The sequence below is a fragment of the Salmo salar genome, chromosome 05 (assembly GCF_965601325.2).
Source record: "Salmo salar chromosome 05, fSalSal1, whole genome shotgun sequence".
Taxonomy (NCBI): domain Eukaryota; kingdom Metazoa; phylum Chordata; class Actinopteri; order Salmoniformes; family Salmonidae; genus Salmo; species Salmo salar.
Genome location: NC_138295.1, coordinates 65,167,501 through 65,185,383, shown reverse-complemented (window position 1 = coordinate 65,185,383; position 17,883 = coordinate 65,167,501). Strand labels below are relative to the sequence as shown.

The window sequence follows — 17,883 nt, the reverse complement described above, 5'->3', positions numbered from 1 at the left end:
ACGCCAATTTTAGTTAAAACCATAACTACTATAGGCCACTCAGGAACATTCACGGTCTTCTTGGTAAGCATCTCGAGTGTATATTTGGTGTTGTGTTTTAGGTTATTGTCCTGCTGAAAGGTGAATTCATCTCGCAGTGTCTGGTGGAAAGCAGACTGAACCAGGTTTTCCTCTAGGATTTTGCCTGGGCTTAGCTCTATTCCATGTATTTTTATCCTAAAAACCTCCCTGGTCTTTGTAGATGACTAGTGCCGAAAGATTAGTTCTTTTTGAGGTCGATTCGGTTTCGGTTTAATTATTCAAAAACAATCACGATTTTCGATTTAGTTTTCAATAGACATTTTTTTTGATGAAATGCACTACGCATTAAAGGGGTTGAATGCTGTAACAACACACAATAAAACAATTAATACAAGTCCCATGATGGTAGAGACTGCCCATTACTGCTTCTCATTTATTAAAATGACTTTACTTTAATAAAATATTTCAGTTGTTGTGTATATTACATTTCATTTATTTGACAACTTTATTATTTCATTCCAAGTCATCATCTCATCTCTAGAGAGCTGCTGCCTATGCTGTCTGCCAAAATCACTATTTTAGTGGTTCTTCAAAGTACATAAGACATACTTTAATGACTGCTGAATACCAACTATCGATCACTTAAATCATGTATTTTCAGATAAAAATACCTCACGAAGCAACTGCTGTCTATGTATCCGTCCTGATCGCGCATTCTTCTGTCTCTTATATAGCAGGCTAGAAGAAACAGACCGGACACGTGAGAGCGCAATGGATTATGGTAATTGTCGTTAATTATCAAGTTATCTGCTCTAAACTATGTAGAACATTGGCCTGTTGGAAACTACAACTCCCTACTACATCACACAGTTCATGCATGATCTGATTTATTTCTAGAGAAACTGCAGCGCAATGTGCGCATTGAGCTCACATAAAAAATGGAAATGGAACTCAAATAAATGAACCGATGACGGTCAATTAGTTGTTTAAAAACCAAGAAATAACCGACATTTCGGTTAATTGCTCAGCACTACCAATGACAAGCATACCCATAACATGATGCAGCCACCACCATGCTTGAAAATATGAAGAGTGGTATTCAGTGACGTGTTGGATTTGCCAAAACGTTACGCTTTGTATTCAGGACATAAAGTTAATTTCTTTACCAATTTTTGTTGCAGTTTTACTTTAGTGCCTTATTGCAAACAGGATGTATGTTTTGGAATATTTTTATTCTGTACAGGCTTCCTTCTTTCACGCTGTTATTTAAAATTGGTATTGTGGAGTAACTATAATGTTGTTGATCCATCCTTCCTATCACAGCCTTTAAACTCTGTAACTGTTTTAAAAAGTCACCATTGGCCTCATGGTGAAATCCCTGACCGGTTTCCTTCCTCTCCGGAAACTGAGTTAGAAAGGATGCCTCTATCTTTGTAGTAACTGGGTGTATTGATATACCATCCAAAGTGTAATTAATAATTTCACCATGCTCAAAGGGATATTCAAAGTCTGCTTTTTATTTTATTTTTACCTATCTACAAATATGTGCCCTGCAAGCATTGGAAAACCTCCCTGGTCTTTGTGGTTGAATCTGTGGTTGAAATTCATTGCTCGACTGAGGGACCTTACAGATAATTGTATATGTGGGGTACAGAGATGAGGTAATCATTCAAAACTCATGTTAAACACTATTATTGCACACAGAGTGAGTCCATGCAACTTATTATGTGACTTGTTAAGCACATTTTTACTCCTGAACTTATTTAGGCTTGCCATAGCAAAGGGGTTGAATACTTACTGATTCAAGACATTTCAGCTTCTCATTTTTAATTAATTGGTCAAAATGTCTAAAAACATAATTTCAGTTTGGCATTAAGGGATATTGCGTGTAGGCCAGTGACAAAAACTCAATTTAATAAATATTACATTCAGGTTGTAATACAACAAAATGTGGAAAAAGTAAAGGAGTGTGAATACTTTGTGATGGTACTGTAACTAATGTTAAACATCTAGGGCTCAAAACAATACACAAATGGTTATGTTAGCTATATATACAATGTTCTTAACATTAAGCAATATCACCCCTGCAGCTTTGAATACATTGTTTTATTGTTACTATATATGTCCAGTACAGTGCATTGAATTGCAAGAAGTATCAAGTGTGTGTGTGGGACCAGTGACTGGTGCAGCTGGAACACTTTTATCTAGAGTTCCTATGAGTTACCATACAGGAGGAAGCCCATGTGTAGCAGGAAGGAAGAAGGAGCAAGAACTTTAGGAGAGCAAGAAAAAGAGAGGGAGAGAGAGGAAGGTGGCTATTTATTACTGTTTGATCTATTGTGGAGGAGGGAGAATGTGTGTTCTAGGACGCAGTACAGCAGATTTACAGTCTCAGGGCTGAGACTCAGAAAGAGAGAGAGAGAGAGCTAGACGGGGAGAGAGACAGAGAGAGAGAGAGAAAGAGAGAGAGGGGGGAGAGAGGGAGAGAGAGGGAGAGAAAGGGAGGGAGAAAGGGAGAGGACATACCCAGGGATATTTGGCTATCTATCTCTAACCTGGGAAGTAAAGTGCTTAAATACCTTGTAAAACATACAGTACTTTACAGCCTACACAGCCACAGCAACCACCGTGATGGGAATACAGCTTACCACGTTCCTAGATTTTCCTTGAAAACCTCTTCTGTTTTGCATGTCCAAGTCCACTATACAGACACAGATAATTAAGTCGTTCTATAACAAACCCCTAAATCCAATACATGCAATGTGGCTAAAAACACTAGCACTGTGGAGGGGAGACTGTTGGATAAGACCGTCTGCTAAATTATTAGAATATAAAAATGTTTATGTCTCCAGCCCTGACTTCAGTCTCTGAGCTCTACTGCTGGTAGTAGGCTTGTCCTTAGTGGAGGGGATTCTTAGTTCTGTATGGTCACATCATCTTTTCCATTGCTTTGATGTGTTAAACCTACAGAGTACATCCAAGGGCGTTGATGGGTTATTATTAGACTTCATTGAAGAAGGAAGCAGAGGGATGGATTTAGTCAGAGCCTTCTGATGTAAAGGTACTATGATTACTACTACTACTGGCTCTGGCTAAAAGTAGTGTACTATATGGTAAATAGAGTGCCATATCGGACACGTCTATACAGTCCAGAATAAGGCCTTAACATTGTGTCCATCCTGGGTTCATCTTCAGATCAACCAACACTCACTACGCTTCTTTGGCTTTCTACACACATGGCTCACTTCAAAGAAGGCAGCAAACACTGCCAAAAGGATGGCAGCTTCCTGCCTCGCTGTGAGAGAGAAAAAAAAACGACAAGTGAAGGAAGTCTGCAGCACTGTCCTACTAACAGTAACATGAGGTCACAGTGACCCAGTTTAGCTTATGCAAGTGTCTGCTTGGGATGGCGAAATTCTCCCCCTTTCCTTCCTTCCCAGTAGGTATTATCAGTGAGCCCACTCACTGAATCCGCCTCGCTATTTACTGTTGGCGGCATGGAGTACAGTTAGCTGGAGACACTCTTTAGCATACTGGGGATCACTAGGCGTTATGACGAGGATAACAAAGGGCGAATATCAACAGTTCCTTTCAGTGGAGCGAGTTTAAAGAAGCCGGGTGAGATAACATTAAAGGCAGTACCTTGATCTCAGGCGAACATGTTAAGCCCTGCAACGAAACGTATTGGAAGTGTTTAATTACAGCTCAGGAAATGAAGCTACAAGATGATTCCTTAATTAAGCAGTGATTACGGATTTTCTGCTGCCTTCTATCTAACCACCATTTGCAATGCATTTTAAACACAATCGCCCAGGCAACCTTACAGAGATGAACAATGTCACAGGCAAGCAATGGGCTTGATGAAGTTTCCTCTCTAGCGAATGTCGCACAGGAAACCAGCAAGGAGGAACATGCTGTAGCAGTATGTAGGCTACAGTATGATAAAAGATACAGGGATACATACAGCCTCTTCATGATTTCAATGTGCATGAGCTATCTCAAAACCGTTTTGCCATACGAACAGACTATTAAAGCATTCCGTTTCATTCAGAGGGGGCTGTGTTTGATATCACTTGTTTATTGCGGTGTTATCAAAGGATACAGATTGTCAATGATCTACATTATAGTCTATGTCACAATAATCTACCGCTGGCTAAATCTCTTTCCTTGTTTAATCAAATGAAGACATTTAGGGGTGAATGAGAAAAATTATGTATCTGAGTGAGGATGGAGAAAGGTGGAGGGAAGAGTATGGGGTAGGGTAGGATAGGGTAGGGTAGGGTAGGGTTCCATGGGGTAGGGTAGTGTATCATGGGGTAGGGTAGAGTGGCATGGGGTAGGGTAGCATGGGGTAGGGTTGGGTGGCATGGGGTATGGTGGGGTAGCATGGGGTAGGGTAGCATGGTGTAGGTTATGGTGGCATTGGGTAGGGTAGGGTGGCATGGGGTAGGGTTGAATGGGGTTGGGTAGGGTGGAATGGGTTAGGGTAGGGTGGCATGGGGTAGGGTAGCATGGGGTGGGGTAGGGTTGAATGGGGTAGGGTAGGATGGGGTAGGGTAGGGTAGCATGGGGGAGGGTAGCATGGGGTAGGGTAGGGTGGCATGGGGTAGTGTAAAATGGGTAGGGTAGGGTGGCATGGGGTAGGGTTAAATGGGTAGGGTAGGGTGGCATGGGGTAGGGTAGAATGGGGTAGGGATTCATGGGGTAGGGTGGCGCCATGGGGTAGGGTAAATGGGGTGGGGTAGGGTGGGGTAGCATGGGGTGGGGTAGGGTGGGGTGTCATGGGGTAGGATAATGGGGTAGGGTAGGGGTAGGGTAGAGGTGCATGGGGTAGGGTAGAATGGGTAGGGTAGGTAAAAAGGGGTAGGGGTGGGGTTGGTGGCATGGGGTAGGAAGGGGGCATGCAGTAGGGTGGATGGCATGGGGTAGGGTAGCATGGGGCAGGGTTGGGGTGCATGGGGTAGGGTAGGTAAGCATAGGGTAAGGTGGGGGAGCATGGGGTAGGGTAGGGGAGCATTGGGGTAGGGTAAGGGCACATGGGGTAGGGTAGGCGGCATGGGTTAGGGTGGTACGGGGTGGGGTAGGGTAGGTGGCATGGGGTAGGGTGGGGTAGGGTAATGGGGTAGGGTAGAGGTGCATGGGGTAGGGTAGCATGGGGTAGTGTTGGTAAAATGAGGTAGGGTAGGGGACCATGGAGTGGGGTTGGTGACATGGGGTAGGGTAGCATGGGGTAGGGTAGAGGGGCATGGAGTAGGGTGGATGGCTTGGGGTAGGGTGGCATGGGTAGGGTTGGGGCGCATGGGGTAGGGTAGCATGGGGTAGGGTGGGGTGGCATGGGGTAGGGTCGGGGAGCATGGGGTAGGGTTGGGGAGCATGGGGCAGTGTAGGGGAGCATGGGGTAGGGTAGGGGAGCATGGGGTAAGGTAGGGTAGCATGGGGTAGGGTGGGGGAGCATGGGGTAGAGTGGGGTAGTATGGGGTAGGGTAGGGGTGCATGGGTAGGGTAGGTAAGCATAGGGTAAGGTGGGGGAGCATGGGGTAGGGTGGGAGGGCATGGGTAGGGTAGGAGAGCATGGGGTAAGGTGGGGGGCATGGGGTAGGGTGGGAGGGTATTGGTAGGGTTGGGGTGCATGGGGTAGGGTAGGGAAGCATGGGGTAGGGTGGGAGGGTATTGGTAGGGTAGGAGTGCATGGGGTAGGGTAGGGAAGCATGGGGTAGGGTGGGAGGCACAGTGTATGTTAGGGCAGAGTTTGCGGGCATGTGTCAGTGAGCTGTTAGAATCAAGCCTCCCTATCGCTGCTTCATCAAAGGACAGCCTCTCCAGCCAAATCACAGTCACACACAGTCGGGTGCAACACATCCAGGTCAATAAGCTTATAGGCGATTTACACAAACAACTCCTCCAGCAAGGTAGGAACAAAGTCATATTGGCTTTTTCTCTCCCTTTTAGCATTGTCTCTGCCAAGGAAGCCCTTGAAAATGTCAATCTGGTTCGCGTACGACTTTAAGGAGCTCAGAGCCGTCTAATCTGACCAGCCAGCCAACAGACAGGTTGCTACTCCATCTACACGGTCTTATTGCAGCATAGAGCATGCTGGTGTTGAAATGGTGTTAGTAAAGTAAAGGGTTACTGTATGTTTAAACTACCATAGGATGTGTAAGGTTAAGGTTAGGATTTAGGGTTGGGTTCGACCATAGCTCTACGTTAGTCTCAAGGATGTCATAATAACCAAACTGCTATCAAGATCACATCACGTTCTAATGAAGATAAACTAGCTAAATCTAGTCAAAGGCAAAAGACAGAAGGTCATTCATGTTTAAAGAAGGTTGTTGATACAGCAAATACCATGTCGTGATCAGCCATTCCAAAAAGACACTGTCTCCACCAAAGTCAAGCATAGCTGTAAGACTTCTGTCTCTGCTCTCAGAAGAACCATTCCAGAGAATACATCATACATCTTCCAAAGATACGGGCAAAACACCCCACCAACACTATGCAGTGGAGCTCTCCAATGGAGGGAGGTTATTAGTGAATAAGCCTTGCCACTGTCTCTTTAACTGCCAATAAATTCCCATCATTACAGAATCTGGCAGTTTTCCTGGGCGTCTGCGCGGGGTTTTATCTCCCTCTCTCTCCAGTCTGGGAGCATGTAGATCTGGCCCCGTTAGATTGTCATACTTAACAAACATTCATGATTCATTTCCTCTACTGAGTCAAATGGGGCTAAAGGGATGTCTCGATTCATCTTATCGCGCCACAAATTAGCATTTTCCATATTCCTCAGCATCAACTGTGTATTAAAATTCCACATTTACCATTCCAGGCACTGGGCTGGCAGCTGTGGCGAGAACGGGAGTGTTCTGTTGGTGGATCCTGATCATTTCTGAATGGCACAAAGAGTGGCACATGAATTCTGCCACTTTCTGTTTGTTGCTATATGTCTCAGATTAGATTAGCCATTGAAAGGTCAAATCGAGGGTCAATGTGATTTTGTATTTACCACAATGAGTATCCTACCAGATATTCAGGTCCCCTTGAACTGTGAGAAAGCAAACTGTGTATGACTGCATTGTAATGCCATCATTTGGATCTATTAATGGTGACTGGAAGATAAATGCCTCATTCTTAGAAATGCAATTACATTTCATTTAAGTTATATGGTCACTGTATGCACTTTACTACCATCAGAATCATGTGTAATCAATAAAAATCGATGTACATTAAAGCTGCTTTTCATCATCAGTAAATAGGTGAATCTCTCTCTCTCTCACACACACACACACACACACACACACACACACACACACACACACACACACACACACACACACACACACACACACACACACACACACACACACACACACAGAGCAGCTTGTGCCAACACCGTGTTAAACTTCACAGACATCCCCCATCCCCTTCCCACTCATATTTCCACAACAATAAAAAAGGGTACAAGAACAAGGTGAAATTTCACAATTTCAGTAAAAGAGATGCCAGTCGGTAAATAAAATGGCATCCTTCTCACAATTATGGCTCTGGGAGTGACAACAGAGTATAAATCCTGCCTCTGCGTTCAGTTCACTAGCAGGTGGACCGTGCACAGGAAGTTGTTTGAGGATAGATTCTTTAAACTCCAAGGTTGTTTCTGCAGGGGTGTGGAAGGTGGGGGTGTGTGTGGTGGAGGGGTGTGGCTTGTCCAGAGTGCTCATGGGTAGAACCCCTCTCTCTAACTGAATGTTGGTTCACATGCTCTCCTCTCACAGAGCTTCCCTGTTCTATTCTAGCTGGCTACTTCATTTCACACCAATGTATGTCGTTTCAGAGCCATTATGATGTGTGGTGTCACTGACAGACAAGAGCCTCTATCATTTCATGGTAGATGAGTAGGCATGGGTAGAACTGAAGAGTGACACTCTCCAAATAGTTGAAGGTGTCCACAAAGTGGAACGCTTACACAGTTTGCAGAAACACAGATTACATAAATGACATTCTGAATAAGAATGTGTATAAGGGACAGGGATTCTCGGAAAGAATAGACTAATTCTTTGTTAAAACATTGGACGACGCAACAGCAAAAATGTATCACGTATGCTGCCAAACAGACACAACAGCTGACTTAATAAGACTCAAGTGCTCCAAGCAGCTGCTAAAAGACAAGGTGACGACATAGTATGGCGTGTTGGCGTATCTTCACTACACAACGCATACAGAACCAGCAAAGGTCCCCCTCGCCAAACAGGTTTCTGACCTCAAGGGTCTTTTCCTGGTTAAATAAAAGGTCATCAATAACAGGTGCAGGACAGGAACAGAAGAATGCACAGGTTTCAGAGTCAACCAACCATGGCCCTATGAATTGTGTGAAGAGTCTCAGTCACGACCAAGTCAAGTCAAGCTGGGGCGTCAAGGTGCTCCCACCAGTTATCTGAAGGAGGCCCTGCCTTTTCCGCAAGGGTAAGGCAGACGGGTAAGACTTTGGTGGCATTCAACTTCTTGACCTTTGCGCCTTTAAGCGGCTTTGCTACTTCACCGCACTCCGATCAAAGTTAATAAGTGCTTCATATGTTAATGAAAATTGGTCGTCCTCTTTGTGTTCCCACAGCTTTTTAATACCTATTATAGGCTCCAACTTTTAATGGAGGTTTTAGGTCCCTGTGACAAGCCCATTTCGCAGAGTGACTACACAGATACAAGGCTAAGCTAAGACCACAAAGTCCCACAGTGTGGCTCAGTGGAGAAACCTTCCTTCACAGGGGAGACCGTATTCTCCGAGAGGGAGGAGAGAAGGAAGAGAAGGAAGAGAAGATAAAGGCCATGGGATGAGTGGCTGCTTTAAAACCTACGTTCAACTCCGCACCGGACTAATTACACCACAGCCATCACATTTGAGAGGGTTTAGTTAATCAAGGGGCCCTTTTTTTCTTCCTATAGTCGAGGAATAACACACTTAAACCGTTTAATGCTGGTCCAGGATTGCGTCTTGTTTCATTCGCAGGCACTTTCAACATAAGTGGGGTAAATTTAAGCCACTCAGACACAGGTTTAAATGAGGTTTAAAGAGATCTCACTGAGCAATGGAACATGGCTGGAAAATGGCTATACCTGATGATTGAGCAGAACTTGCAACGACGAAAGAAAAGAAAGTTGGATAGGACATCACTTGGGTTTTAAGAGGAAGTGGGACACTTAGCTAAGCTTAGATAGTGAAAGTAAAAAAAAAATCTGACTGGTAAAGCTTGTACATGACAAGGGAAAGATTATTTAAGTATCTCGAAAACGAACAGTTGGCACTTCGGACAACTCTTAGTCCTACTTTATTCCAAAACATCAGAAAGTGAAAGGAGATTTGAGGCACACACACACTCATACTTGGTCTTATCCAAGACAATGGAGGTATCAAATGGTTTCTCCAGGGCTCTTTGAAGACTTGTACAATCACATTTTAAGAAATGTTAATATTCCTTGGGCTACTTTCACATGCAGTACTGTAGTGTTCAATTTATCCTAGCGCTAATGGGTCTGTGAATCCCAATCTATTCTGTGGTTCTCCTGTTGCAGTGTATAACTCTCACAATATACAGTTATATCAGAGGCATAGGGAAGGAGGTGTTGCTGATTTATAAATATATATTTTTGAACCTTTTTTTGAAGAGCAAAGGGGCACGGTTATTGATATGATTATTGAGGGCATAGCCTATGCAAAGCATGAAAATAGTTCTTTTTTGAAGACGTTTTCAAATCCTAAAAGTTTAGAGGTGTGAAAAATAAAGAATAATTCAAAACATTTCTTGTTGAAGGAAAAGGAGACGTGAGACATTCAAAGTATTGGTTCTTCATTAAAAGGCAAATTTATGGCATTCATGAGCCAGTAATTCTGGGGACACCTGGGGTACTAAAACCCAAGAACTGGGGGTATGGGGGGAGGTGTGTGTGTGTGTGTGTGTGTGTGTGTGTGTGTGTGTGTGTGTGTGTGTGTGTGTGTGTGTGTGTGTGTGTGTGTGTGTGTGTGTGTGTGTGTGTGTGTGTGTGTGTGTGACAGCTCTGTCATCTTCACACTGTATCCTGGAGCAGGTGGTAATTGAACTCCTGTGATGGCAGGGTGTGACCAATATGAAACTAAAATAAAGCAGCAATCTAATTGAATTGGAGTTCAAAGAGTAGTTGGTGGGTTTGACTGCGCTAGGCGTTTTGTGGCTGATAGTCCTCCCAGCAGTAGTTGGTGGGTTTGACTGCGCTAGGCATTTTGTGGCTGATAGTCCTCCCAGCAGTAGTTGGTGGGTTTGACTGCGCTAGGTGTTTTGTGGCTGATAGTCCTCCCAGCAGTAGTTGGTGGGTTTGACTGCGCTAGGCGTTTTGTGGCTGATAGTCCTCCCAGCAGTAGTTGGTGGGTTTGACTGAGCTAGGCGTTTTGTGGCTGATAGTCCTCCCAGCAGTAGCTGGTGGGTTTGACTGCGCTAGGCGTTTTGTGGTAGATAGTCCTCCCAGCAGTAGCTGGTGGGTTTGACTGCGCTAGGTGTTTTGTGGCTGATAGTCCTCCCAGCAGTAGTTGGTGGGTTTGACTGCGCTAGGCGTTTTGTGGCTGATAGTCCTCCCAGCAGTAGTTGGTGGGTTTGACTGCGCTAGGCGTTTTGTGGCTGATAGTCCTCCCAGCAGTAGCTGGTGGGTTTGACTGCGCTAGGCGTTTTGTGGTAGATAGTCCTCCCAGCAGTAGCTGGTGGGTTTGACTGCGCTAGGTGTTTTGTGGCTGATAGTCCTCCCAGCAGTAGTTGGTGGGTTTGACTGCGCTAGGCGTTTTGTGGCTGATAGTCCTCCCAGCAGTAGTTGGTGGGTTTGACTGCGCTAGGCGTTTTGTGGTAGATAGTCCTCCCAGCAGTAGTTGGTGGGTTTGACTGCGCTAGGTGTTTTGTGGCTGATAGTCCTCCCAGCAGTAGTTGGTGGGTTTGACTGCGCTAGGCGTTTTGTGGCTGATAGTCCTCCCAGCAGTAGCTGGTGGGTTTGACTGCGCTAGGTGTTTTGTGGTAGATAGTCCTCCCAGCAGTAGTTGGTGGGTTTGACTGCGCTAGGTGTTTTGTGGCTGATAGTCCTCCCAGCAGTAGCTGGTGGGTTTGACTGCGCTAGGCGTTTTGTGGCTGATAGTCCTCCCAGCAGTAGCTGGTGGGTTTGACTGCGCTAGGCGTTTTGTGGCTGATAGTCCTCCCAGCAGTAGCTGGTGGGTTTGACTGCGCTAGGCGTTTTGTGGCTGATAGTCCTCCCAGCAGTAGTTGGTGGGTTTGACTGCGCTAGGCGTTTTGTGGCTGATAGTCCTCCCAGCAGTAGTTGGTGGGTTTGACTGCGCTAGGCGTTTTGTGGCTGATAGTCCTCCCAGCAGTAGTTGGTGGGTTTGACTGCGCTAGGCGTTTTGTGGCTGATAGTCCTCCCAGCAGTAGCTGGTGGGTTTGACTGCGCTAGGCGTTTTGTGGCTGATAGTCCTCAAAGCAGTAGTTGGTGGGTTTGACTGCGCTAGGCGTTTTGTGGCTGATAGTCCTCCCAGCAGTAGCAGGTGTGAGCTGGGAATGTTCCGACTGTTCAGAGTACTGTACTGGTTCAAAGGTAGGGAAGTGACACGCTAGCTCACTACTCTCTAGTGGGCATGGAGGGCCTCCATAGGAGCATTCTTAGAGCCCCAGAGATAGAGAGACAGAGAGAGAGAGATAGAGAGATACAGAGAAGGAGAGAGACAGAGACAGAGATACAGAGAGGGAGAGAGACAGAGACAGATATACAGAGAGGGAGAGAGACAGAGACACAGACAGAGACAGAGACACAGACAGAGACAGAGATACAGAGAGGGAGATAGACAGAGACAGAGATACAGAGAGGGTGAGAGACAGAGACAGAGAGAGAGATACAGAGAGAGAGAGAGAGAGAGAGAAAGAGAGACAGAGACAGATAGATAGAGAGAGAGAGAGGGGACAGAGACAGAGAGAGAGACAGAGATACATAGAGGGAGATAGACAGAGACAGAGACAAAGACAGAGACGGAGAGAGAGATACATAGAGAGAGATACAGAGAGGGAGAGAGAGAGACAGAGACAGAGAGAGAGAGACAGAGAGGGAGAGAGGGAGAGACACAGAGGGAGAGAGGCAAAGACACAGAGGGAGAGAGAGACAGAGACAGAGAGAGCGACAGAGATACATAGAGGGAGAGAGACAGAGACAGAGATACAGAGAGGAAGAGAGACAGAGACAGAGACAGAGAGAGATACATAGAGGGAGAGAGACAGAGACACATAGAGGGAGAGAGAAATACAGAGAGAGAGATACAGAGAGAGAGATACAGAGGGAGAGAGACAGAGGGCGAGACAGAGACAGAGAGAGAGAGAGAGAGAGAGAGAGACAGAGAGAGATACAGTGAGGGAGAGAGAGAGAGATACATAGAGGGAGAGAGAGAGAGATACATAGAGGGAGAGAGAGAGACAGACAGATACATAGAAGGAGAGAGACAGAGACAGAGAGAGAGAGAGAGAGAGAGAGAGAGAGAGAGAGAGAGAGAGAGAGAGAGAGAGAGACAGAGACAGAGACAGAGACAGAGATACAGAGAAAGAAAGAGAGAGAGGAGAGAGAGAGAGAGAGAGAGAGAGAGAGAGAGACAGAGAAAGAGAAAGAGAGAGAGAGCGAGAGAGAGAGAGAGAGCGAGAGAGAGAGAGAGAGAGAGAGAGAGAAGCAGTGTTGTGGATGACATCCAGATCAATCCGCTGCTCTAAAGTATATTGTGTAAATCAGATATAAGGAAGGACAGATTCAACCCTGAACACAGAGATGCAGCAGCATTTCTCACATTGTTAAATGTACTGTCAGACTGCCCTGACTGTGTCCAGGTTTGGTTCTGTCTACCATGCCGTTCAAAGAGCTGGAAAATCTTATCAGTGACATGAATGGGGAGTCAACCATTTTGGTCTACAAAAGACCACTGCAGGGTTCTCAACCTCTGCTGCTGTAACTACCATCTTAACAGTACAGTATGTATCCTGTAAGTATTAGGGACAATTATTGAAAAGTGGGACCATTTATTGAATCCATATATTTTAATGTCTATGACTGCCATGTGGGTATTATTAGAACTAGGAGAACTATGAGAATGAAGGTCACCTTTGTTGCAGTAATACTCCATGTCCTCACAGCTCATGTTCTCTGACTCAAACTCTGCTGAGAAGTTCTCCTCTGTGGAGAACTCATCTTTGGCCATGAGCTCGTTCTCCTCCGACACACACTCCTCCTCTTCCCCCAGGGCGCCATCCTCTAGGGGACCTGGACACACACACACACACACACACACACACACACACACACACACACCACACACACACACACACACACACACACACACACACACACACACACACACACACACACACACACACACAGTTATTTGATATATACTGTTTAGACATACTTTATAAGACAAGATGGACCCAAGCCAAAACGGAATGTTCTTTGCCAATTAAACACATACCTACTTCATCTAAACTGGGTATTGAAGAAGTGCATTGTGGATGTTTTGCACCTGAAAGCAACCTGACTTGTAAAATAAATGACAGGTACCAACTGAACCAACCCTCTGAGAGAGAGAAAAAATAAAAGTTCCTCTGTGACTTTTCACTCGAGCATCAGCATGGGAGGTCTAAAGAAAATACTTGTATTAATTTGATAGCCTTATCAGAAGGTACAATGTTGATTTCCCATTTACAATTCCTGCCCCCAGGAAATACACCAGAGCAATCGTAAAGGAGACATTTTTCTGTGTGATTAATTTTCCCTCCCTCTGTGTAATATAATTTCTTTAAATCTAAATGATTTCAGAGTTTTCGCTTGTAGCTGTACATCTCTTCTGGTATTTGCATATTACCATTTTGCTTCAATAAATTGGTGCTGATGGAATTACAGTACTGCAGCCTGAATTGTATTAGTTCAGGAAACATTTCGCCCTGCATCTGAATATTATTAAAATAATGCATCTTACACACCTCTCCTCCTCCCCCCAAAATATCTCTAATGTCCCCAGGAAATTAGCATAGAAAAAAATAACTGAATTGATTTAACTTTAAGGTTAGTTTGCATTTGAAAATACACTATTGTCAGTCCCACTGAAACCTGCATCCTTCTCCTAACTTTTTCTCTCTCCCCCTTTTTTCTGTGTCTGCCTGTTTAAACTGAGAGTAAATAATCATATCAAACGTGGCGTTGTCAGCGGCTGGTAGATACAAACGTTCAGTCTGTCACACTTGAGCTTCACTGCAGCCTCTTTATCAGGTGCCATATTGGAGGCTCTGACAGACAGAAAGCTACATATGTACACTAGCCTGATATCCTCTCAGCACCTTCCTATGTGTTTGTTCCATTGTAGCAGGGACTAGATCCCCACAGCTTTTAATAAAGCAATAATATTGGTCCAAAAAAAAACTGGTGTGCCTCTCCTGTTTCCCTTTCTTCCCGCGCGGAGCTTCATAAAAGACCCCCTGATCTCCACAAACTGCTTGCTCTTTTCATTAGGTTTCTAAATGACTCCTTTGTAGCAGGCTACATCTGCAGGAGCCCTGGACATGAAACGAATTAGCACACACATCTCTAATAGAAACACTATGGAGGAAAGAGAGAGACAGAGAGAGAGAGAGACAGAGAGAGAGACAGAGAGAGAGAGAGAGAGCGAGACAGAGAGAGAGAGAGAGAGCGAGAGAGAGAGAGAGAGACAGAGAGAGACAGAGAGAGAGAGAGAGAGAGAGAGCGAGAGAGAGAGCGAGAGAGAGTCAGAGAGAGAGAGAGACAGAGAGAGAGACAGAGAGAGAGAGACAGAGAGAGAGAGACAGAGAGAGAGAGAGAGAGAGAGAGAGAGAGACAGAGAGAGACAGAGAGAGAGAGAGAGAGAGAGAGACAGAGACAGAGAGAGACAGAGAGAGAGAAAGAGAGAGACAGAGAGAGACAGTGAGAGAGAAAGAGAGAGAGAGAGAGAGAGAGAGAGAGAGAGAGAGAGAGAGAGAGGCTGTAAATTAGGATACAGTTTTATGATCTTGTCTGATGTCTTCTACTGACTCCACCAGGAGTGAAAGAGAGTGAAGCATGAATGGAGTCAATGAGTCTTCTCCGCCATCGCTTCAGATGATATTGAGAGATTCATATCTCCACTATCAAGGGGAGATTGCATGACTGGAGTTAAACCCGTCTGCCTAGGCAATTGAGGACGGTGCGACAGAAGAGGAAAATACCTCTCTTTTCACTGTCTGTATCCATTTATATTCACTACACAGCTGAAAAGGGGATGCGTGTGTACAACTAAACGATTCTACCTCATTGCAGGGTAAATTAAACACCACTATTTGGCCTTACAAAATACATCTGTAGTTCAATAATACGAGATGAGAGATTGTCATGGCCAATAAGAACAGAGATGGGAAAGATTAGATAGGATCTAGTGGTTCTCTTGTGTTCTCTACTCTAGCAACACAAGTTGTCATGGCCAAATAAACACAAAAATATTACCAACACAGATGCTTCATGAAACACCAGTGTTATTTCATATTGTAAAATAAAGTGATATCCAAACATAGTCCGACACATGAAAGGAGTTTGGAAGGCTACTTCTTGGGGTCTGCGTAGATTACCAAAGTTTGAATGCTTCCCTCACATGTTTAGCTTATTATACAGTATTCATTGCATGGAGAGACCTGAAATTATTTCAGAGACAGCAATGATAAGAATAATGACTTTCTAAATGACTAGCACTGCACTCCTAACTCATTTTCTGATAGTGGCATCCCCAGCTTTATTTAGTTGTGTACTGTTTAAAATCCTGCCACATTCCCTATGTGACCCACTATATGGACGTTGTTGGTGCGTTTCTATCAGTGATGTATATAAACCCTGGATTGCTGATGCTATGTATTGGCCAATGAGAGGGTTTGAAGCCACCGGCCGGCCATATTGGCACTTACAGACGGCCATATTGGCACTTCCAGAAGACGCAGTCCTACATAGGAATGACTGGAATTCTACAGTATTTCAATTAAATGTATTTAAGTTTTCTTTTTTTGTAGTGGGGACATTCACATTAAAACTTTCAAAAAATGTGCTATACTTTAAGAAAAATGTTTATATATATATTATGTTTAACTGACAGAATATAATTTAAAAGTATGCATTAAGGTGTCTGTAATCGAATTAAAGTGACAAAAACGAATGTAGACATTAATAAATGCATTTCTATAATTGGTGGGGGTGCCCAGAGATGGAGGCGCGGTTGATTCAAAACAGAGCACCCTGTCAGTCATCTATTGTATATATATATACAGATTCAGTGATATATATATATATCAGTGACATGAATGGGGAGTCACCTTTGTTGCAGTAATACTCCATGTCCTCACAGCTCATGTTCTCTGACTCAAACTCTGCTGATTCAGTGATATATATATATATATATATATCACTGGTTTCTATAGGTGCTGGGGAACAGGCCAAAGGAATGTGTGATCCTTTCCCCTCTTATCAACCCTCCTCTAGAGTTCAGAAGGACACTAACACCGTCCATCCACTACCAACCTTTCTCTTCCAAACACTAAACAACAACATCACAAAGAATGCTCTTCCTTCTTCTTTGGAAAGCTTATAATCTTCAGTATTGACTCAGACAAACACCCCATTCCCATAGAAAAATCAAGTAGCACTGCCATACCTGTATCAACCAAACCTGCATGATTGCCATGGTGGTCCCTGCCAGCCACTGACCATCAGCCCTGACTGTATCACCTCTATCCATCTAGGTCTGACTGTATCACCTCTATCCATCTAGGTCTGACTGTACCACCTCTATCCATCTAGGTCTGACTGTATCACCTCTATCCATCTAGGTCTGACTGTATCACCTCTATCCATCTAGGTCTGACTGTATCACCTCTATCCATCTAGGTCTGACTGTACCACCTCTATCCATCTAGGTCTGACTGTACCACCTCTATCCATCTAGGTCTGACTGTACCACCTCTATCCATCTAGGTCTGACTGTATCACCTCTATCCATCTAGGTCTGACTGTACCACCCCTAACCATCTAGGTCTGACTGTATCACCTCTATCCATCTAGGTCTGACTGTACCACCCCTATCCATCTAGGTCTGACTGTATCACCTCTATCCATCTAGGTCTGACTGTACCACCCCTATCCATCTAGGTCTGACTGTATCACCTCTATCCATCTAGGTCTGACTGTACCACCCCTAACCATCTAGGTCTGACTGTACCACCTCTATCCATCTAGGTCTGACTGTACCACCTCTATCCATCTAGGTCTGACTGTATCACCTCTATCCATCTAGGTCTGACTGTATCACCTCTATCCATCTAGGTCTGACTGTACCACCTCTATCCATCTAGGTCTGACTGTATCACCTCTATCCATCTAGGTCTGACTGTACCACCTCTATCCATCTAGGTCTGACTGTACCACCCCTATCCATCTAGGTCTGACTGTATCACCTCTATCCATCTAGGTCTGACTGTACCACCTCTATCCATCTAGGTCTGACTGTACCACCCCTATCCATCTAGGTCTGACTGTATCACCTCTATCCATCTAGGTCTGACTGTATCACCTCTATCCATCTAGGTCTGACTGTACCACCCCTAACCATCTAGGTCTGACTGTACCACCCCTATCCATCTAGGTCTGACTGTACCACCTCTATCCATCTAGGTCTGACTGTACCACCCCTATCCATCTAGGTCTGACTGTACCACCCCTAACCATCTAGGTCTGACTGTACCACCCCTAACCATCTAGGTCTGACTGTACCACCCCTAACCATCTAGGTCTGACTGTACCACCTCTAACCAT

At 44.7% G+C, this 17,883-nt stretch overlaps 1 protein-coding gene across 1 annotated transcript in view; it reads right to left on the bottom strand.

The window, feature by feature from the left end:
• LOC106579058 (zinc finger protein ZFPM2) overlaps positions 1-17,883 on the bottom strand; it is a 153,073-nt gene that overhangs the window by 98,856 nt on the left and 36,334 nt on the right. The window contains exon 2 of the mRNA XM_045718568.2: positions 13,150-13,308. Coding sequence (XP_045574524.1) covers positions 13,150-13,308 — 159 coding nt within the window. The remainder of the gene's footprint in view (positions 1-13,149; positions 13,309-17,883) is intronic.